Source organism: Eucyclogobius newberryi, unplaced genomic scaffold, assembly GCF_026437365.1.
Source record: "Eucyclogobius newberryi isolate DKJ021-1_F unplaced genomic scaffold, fEucNew1.0.hap1 SCAF_19, whole genome shotgun sequence".
Taxonomy (NCBI): Eukaryota; Metazoa; Chordata; class Actinopteri; order Gobiiformes; family Gobiidae; genus Eucyclogobius; species Eucyclogobius newberryi.
This window is the reverse complement of record NW_027315823.1, coordinates 31,219,380-31,225,799: the sequence shown is the minus strand read 5'-3', so window position 1 is coordinate 31,225,799 and position 6,420 is coordinate 31,219,380. Positions and strand designations below refer to the sequence as shown.

Here is a 6,420-nt window from a genome sequence, read left to right as displayed (position 1 = left end):
CAGACCAAGCTTTTATGTATCAACTCAGAACCTGTGTTTTAGTGAATTCAATTAAGTGTAATACAATTATTTCAACAGAAGGAGGCAGGACAACCATCTCTTATGCTCATAGATTTGGATGTGGAAGTTTCAGGTTTTCCAGTAACAGTTCATCAGCCAGAGCTCATCTAAGGCCCTCGAGAACAGATCTAAGCCAACAATAATGAATTAAAAAAGATCAATAACAAAAAGTTTTTAAAAAAAGGAATATATATAACCTACTTATTGTAATATGCCTAATTTTATTTATACATTGTTATACTGGAGCATTTCTTTCTAAATTTTTTCTAAGGAAAGCACAAATGCTAAAAAGCCACCCGTATAACAGCAGTAACCCCTAATAGCCTTCCTGGAGGAATGCTTGACAGCGTAATCTGCCCATAATCAGTTAAATATTGTTTTGTATGAAGAGTCACACAGAAACAGTAAAATATTTTCAGAATCTCAAACAAGGCTCTGTCTTTTTTGTGCGTCTTCAGTGACCTCTCATTGCAGAAAACCATGTGTTTGTCACACACACGGAGACACACACACTCAGGAAAAACAAGCTTTACACAACAGGAGTGTGAAATCACCATGTTCCAACAGCGGAGGGGGAGTCGAGGCCTCGGCTGGGGCCCTGCTCCCTGCAATGACCCGGGATTCAAGAACTGTGGCTGCTGCTCGAATGCTGCCGCTCTGCAAACAGACACAGGGGCTGCAATGGAAGTGTGTCGCAAATAAAATCAACAAATGTGCATAAACGTTCCCTTTATCTTAATAAAGGATGCATGCGCCATAGCAACGACAAAAAAATCAACAACAAGTTACAATATTATTTACAGTATGTTTTTTTAAAATAGAAAAGTGAACTTTACAGAGATTATCTCAGGACAAACAAAAGTCTGTATAATAACATTTTACAACTTCATAATTTGACGCATGAATTTATAGTAACAATGGTGCAGGGCAGCAAACAGCTGACTGGCACTACTGTGTCTTGGCCCCAGCAGCAGTCTCATATGCGAGTCTGGGGACTTTATACGCAACGATAAGTCTCTGCGGACTGGACTCTTTGCAGTTACAGGCAGAGCGTGTACCTGATGCGATGTATACAGATGGTATAGCTAATGCTAGTTCTCAATTTCTATCCCTGGTTGGGCTTTTCACTAGACACAACAGTTCAAACCATAAAAGCACACTCTTTAAACTCAGAATTACAACATTGCAATTTCAAATTTGAGGAATTCCCTCATTCAACACTTTACAATACTTGCAAGTGCTGTAACTCCACCATATTAGTTTACACATCAGCCTGTGCATACCCCGGTCATCTGTGAGGTCACTGCAAATATAATGCCCAATGTACTTATTGCACTTATTTCATATTACTTTTAATTATAGGCATTTTAGATTTGGGTGTTTTGACAAGCATCTTCAATTCAATGCGCAGTGTGACTGACAATTTGTGCCAAGAGTCTCCAATCAACAATAACTCATGCACACATATACATGTATATTAGTAAGGGGGAAAGTGTCTTGCCTAAAGACACAACATCTGTATGCACTGAGCTCAGAGCTTGGATAAAACTGCACCACATCACATGAGCCACTGTCGCACTGTTGTCATATGTTTTTTATGGAACACATTCATCCAATTATCAACAGAGTGGCAGCTCTAGTTCCTCATTTTTACCAAACGTCTTGGATGGATGTGTGAAAGGTTCACAATGTAAATCTGACCCATAACCATTTTATTGTTCATTATTTTAGCCTGCATTGGAATAATAACATAGCAAGGATCATCCAAATATCTTATACAATAATACAGATGTGTGTGACATTTTCTTTAGTTCTCTGAAGTACGCAATTTTGTAGTACCTAAATGTATAATTATAAATAATGGAAAGTATAGCATGTGGGCCAAATGTGGTGAGTAAGGTCACCACTACAGCCCGGGGGGAATCCAGGCCACGGCTGCGGCTCTGCTCAGCGCTGCTCACCTCAGGTCCAAGACTGTTTAAGAATGTTTCTTCTGTTGTGTCCTGGTTTCAGAAAGGCTGGGTTCAAGTGAAAAATAATAACAACTTAAGAACATTATATTACCGGTAACCTGAAAGTGGTTCGTTTTTTATGTAACTTAAAAAATATCTGGTCCCCGAATTTAAAAATGCATTAGATCACTTTTAGCCAAAGTGATCTCAGAATGATCTCAAACCGACATATTTGATAGACTTTGGACTAAATGGGACTTGTATACATGTGCCATCATTTTACTTATGTTTGTGCTTATTTCTTATTATTAATACAAGGTCACATGACAAATTTGGGTTTATTAGTCATAGAGTATTATTTTAAATAGGTTTAACTTCCTTATATTTTCTTTTTCAATCTATTGGGTCGTTTCTGTTCCTATCAGGATGTATAAGTGCTAAAAGTCCCGGTAAAAGTCATAGCATAGTAAGTGTCAAACAGGCCTGTTTCCTTAAATATTCTAGTCCATCTTTAAATATCAATTCTATTTTAGGCTGTAAAGATTTACTTTACATAATGATATTTATATACAGTTTTGCTTTTACCAGATCGTTTTTGAGTTATTTGACTTCAAACATTTGATGAAGTTTGCCGCAGATCCACATGTGCAAGGCGCTGCAGAAGCGGAGCAACAGCGTCATCTAGTGGCACTGCTCTACACGTCACATCCGCTTATTAGATTGTTATCACTATTCAATGCTTAGGGAGCGAGCGAGAGTGTAAAAATGTACTTTGACTTGAAAATGATGGTTGATCGTTGTCATTTCAAGAAGTGTGATTGGACTAGCGTTAATTAAACAATGACGTTTTAACCTGAAGGTGGCAGTAATGAAACATGAAAGATCCATGGCAAAAACTCAAAGACGAAGAAGACACTTGTACGTCACATCCGGCATCAACATGGCGACGCACTGGTGAGAAGTCACATTAGGGCAATTTGGCAAATATATTCAATAAATCAGCGTCGATTCAGTGAGTCAGTCCAGCGAAATTAAAGAGGTAAAATGTCCCTTTTTTGTTTCATTTTAAAATCTTTGGACAGCTTCATATACTATTTTTTTGTGTTAATTCGCTAGCTGCATAACTCAACTGTGCCTTAAACATCAACATAACAGAGATGTCGGTGAAATAGCAAATAGCACATTGAAGTAGAACTGCATTATATTTCGCAATCGAATCAAAATCGCAACTTCAGTTTGTGAAAGTATTAAATCGCAAATTTTACAATTATTTAGGTAATACACAGAATGTCCAAAATATCCGGTATCTGTAATGAAAAAAGAAAATGCCAACACTTTTTAGACTTGCAAACATGTCCTGAAAGGTATAGAATTATATTTTATTTTAGTTTATCAGTTAAAATTCCAGTATTTTTTTTAATGCTCCTGGAAGTGAAGTCAAACAACTCCGCTTTTGTATACATGAATTGCATATCTAATAGCAATTTCAATACTTAAGGTTAGAGGGTTTTAGTTCACTGATTGTATGTTAATACAGAACCACAAAAGTATTAATTTTAGTCACATAATAAAGCCCTGTTCTAGCAAGTCGTTTTGACAAGGAAATTTTCCCATGAAAAAAATTGCTAGAGCGATTGTAGCAACACTCAAGATTGAGCTTTACTCTTGTAAAAATGCGATGCACTATGATTTATTAAAACATACTGGTGCAAATAAAACCTAGTACACAATTTTTGTATTGATATCCTTCAGATTTTTGCTCATTTTCCTTTTTTAAATTTAGAGCTAAACTAGCAGTAAAAGTTGACAGGTCATAGTTTGGTTGAGTCATTCATTATATATATTTGTTTTCCTCCACAGAACCGTTATCCAAGCATCATGGTCCATCTCTGTAAGTATCAACACAACATGCACAATATGTTAATAAGTTAATCCCTCTGAATGTTTCCTCATGCTCCACTGCACTTTGAAATGACAGGTCAAATGCAGGATATATTAAATGATAAATTCAAAATAAATTCAGTATAAATATGTTTTCACTCATTGGACCTGCTGCTTTTATAGTTTGATTCTTTACTTCACATTGTGCCATGTTCATTTGACTCTTTCCACATGTGACATGCCACTGCCCCATTTAGTCAAATGTTGTATACATTTTTGAGTGTTGGTGTCATAAAGTTGTCCCTCTTATTGTGTATTTTCATGACACTAAATTTATGGTTGAAATGTTGATTACTTTGAAAGTGTTTAGTGGCTCGCGGCTCTCTGTCCTGCAGGAAATGAATCTAAATCACAATTATCATATTGTAAAGAGTACAATTCGTTATTAGTGTATAATCAGCAATAATAAAATATGTATTTTTAATGAAAAATGTAACAAATGTAACAAATGTTACATGTACAATGTAAATGTACATGTAAATGTAATTTTGACCTCTACAAATATGTTCTGAAATGCATGGGACTCTTGTATCAGTTTAGATTTCAGTCTTCTCTCAAATGTTAATACTTGTAATAGCTGTTTACAAAGTTCACTTTCAACAGAATCTTTTAAACATATATCGCAAATCAAATTAAAAAAAAACTCCCCCCCCCCCCCCCAAATCGTGGTGGTGGTGGCCAAAGTTTATGAGCCACAGTTAAAACAAGCACATGTGGGTGTGGACTCTCGGGTTACTGTGAATCTGATAAAAGGCGAACAGTTTTGAGATCTGTCCTGTGACGTTTTTCTCCATGCGTTTACATATGTGTTGGACAAATACAGGTGATTGGTGGTGGGTTACATCTAATTAGAAGCTGCTTCACAAAAGAAGTGTTACAATGACAGAAACAATCAACATTTAGCGGTCAAAACTGTGAACTGGATGACACGGTTTATTTATCATAAATCATGGCAAAATCTCGTCTTGTTGTGCTCCCAATCTTGTGTCTCATCCCATCTCTAACATCCCTGTCATGGCAACCAATTACATTACAGTACTAAAATGTTAAAATATATATAAATCAGCTGCCAGTGCCTTTGTAGTATGATTACATCTCCCTGGCAGTTATTAGTCTTACCATCAATGGATAAAGATGTGTTCTGAACTCTCATATTCATCACAATTTTCCACTGTATTATTTCATTTTTCTTTGCAGCGTCCCTCCTCCTAAAGCAGTACCACGGAGGTTATGTGGTCCTGCGGCTGGCTCACGCTGGTCACAAGCAGGCAAACAGACCCTTCTACAGAATCGTGGCTGCATTCAACAAAAGGGCAAGGGACGGTAAATACATTGAACAGTTGGGGACTTACGACCCTCTGCCCAACATCTACAATGAGAAACTCGTCAGCTTCAACTACGACCGCATCAAGTACTGGCTCGGCTGTGGCGCTCATGCGACAAAACCTGTGGCCAAGTTGCTAGGTGTGTGCTCTTAATGACGTGCTTATTTCAGTTACACAACTTTATTACCATGCTTAAGATCATTTGAGTGTGTTTATCAAAAGGTGACAGTTCATAAATGTGCCTTTTTAGTTACACCTTACAATGATAAATCCTTGTTATTGTTCTGGCGCATTGACCCACACCCATTCTTTAAACATTGCCAAATAACAATTAAGTTAGTGATTTATAAAAGTCATTGATCTGAAGGAGATATGAGCTGCAGTGACGTGCCTGACCTTCAAATTGATTTATGTGTTTTTGTGTGCGTTGGATCCAGGTTTAGCCGGGTTCTTCCCTCTACACCCAATGACCGTGACGGAAGCAGAGCGCCGCAGAGCTCAAGCAGCACAGGCCGAGACCTCCGCGCCAAAAGAAGAGGAACAGTGATGAGAGACGCACTGGATTTTTAGATGACGTGCCGTGGAACTGTGTTACGGAAGGATGTGGAATACTTTGAAGACCCATGAGCTCATTAAAAACCTGAAGTAAACCGTTTATATCCTAAAAAGGACACTATGTTACCTTTCTAGTGCCGTGTCCGCGGTTGGACGATATTGACAAAAATAATATCTCAATAAATGATATTCAGACAATGTTATGGTCAAACAAATGTGTTTAAACATGTCTCTAAACATATTTGTTGTGGTTTAATTGAGGGTTTAAATGTGAAATGTCCGTTTATATTCAAATAAACACAAGTGCAAAAATGTTACCGTATACCATTTTTTTCAAAGTTTACAACACTTTTTTTCATTTTTATTTTTAATCAGGTTTTTGTAGCATTTTTAACTATAAACAATAAACTCAATATTCAAATTTGGCATATCTTCAAAACAACATTTACCATATTATCCACAATTGTGTCCATGGAGATGTCATTGCTTTGCCTGGAGTGTTAAAAACTTCTCTTTCGCCCTGGAGGTCCACCAGGTCAAGTTACTGATCAGATCTGTGGAGAGGGGATTGCGGTCACTGTAAGACT

General features: G+C 37.1%; 1 protein-coding gene across 1 annotated transcript; it reads left to right on the top strand.

Annotated features, from left to right (window-relative positions):
• Positions 1–2,933: 2,933 nt before the first annotated feature.
• Positions 2,934–6,135, top strand: mrps16 (mitochondrial ribosomal protein S16). Its single transcript, XM_072452979.1, has 4 exons — positions 2,934–3,051; positions 3,873–3,903; positions 5,151–5,417; positions 5,716–6,135. The coding sequence occupies exons 2-4, from the start codon at positions 3,891–3,893 to the stop codon at positions 5,823–5,825; spliced, it is 390 nt and encodes a 129-aa protein (XP_072309080.1). The 5' UTR covers positions 2,934–3,051; positions 3,873–3,890; the 3' UTR covers positions 5,826–6,135.
• Positions 6,136–6,420: the final 285 nt, after the last annotated feature.

Bases quoted from the DNA above. Each gene is read 5' to 3' on its own strand.
- mrps16 (XM_072452979.1), top strand. The intron at 5,418-5,715 runs GTGTGTGCTCTT...CGTTGGATCCAG, and splicing joins ACCTGTGGCCAAGTTGCTAG to GTTTAGCCGGGTTCTTCCCT.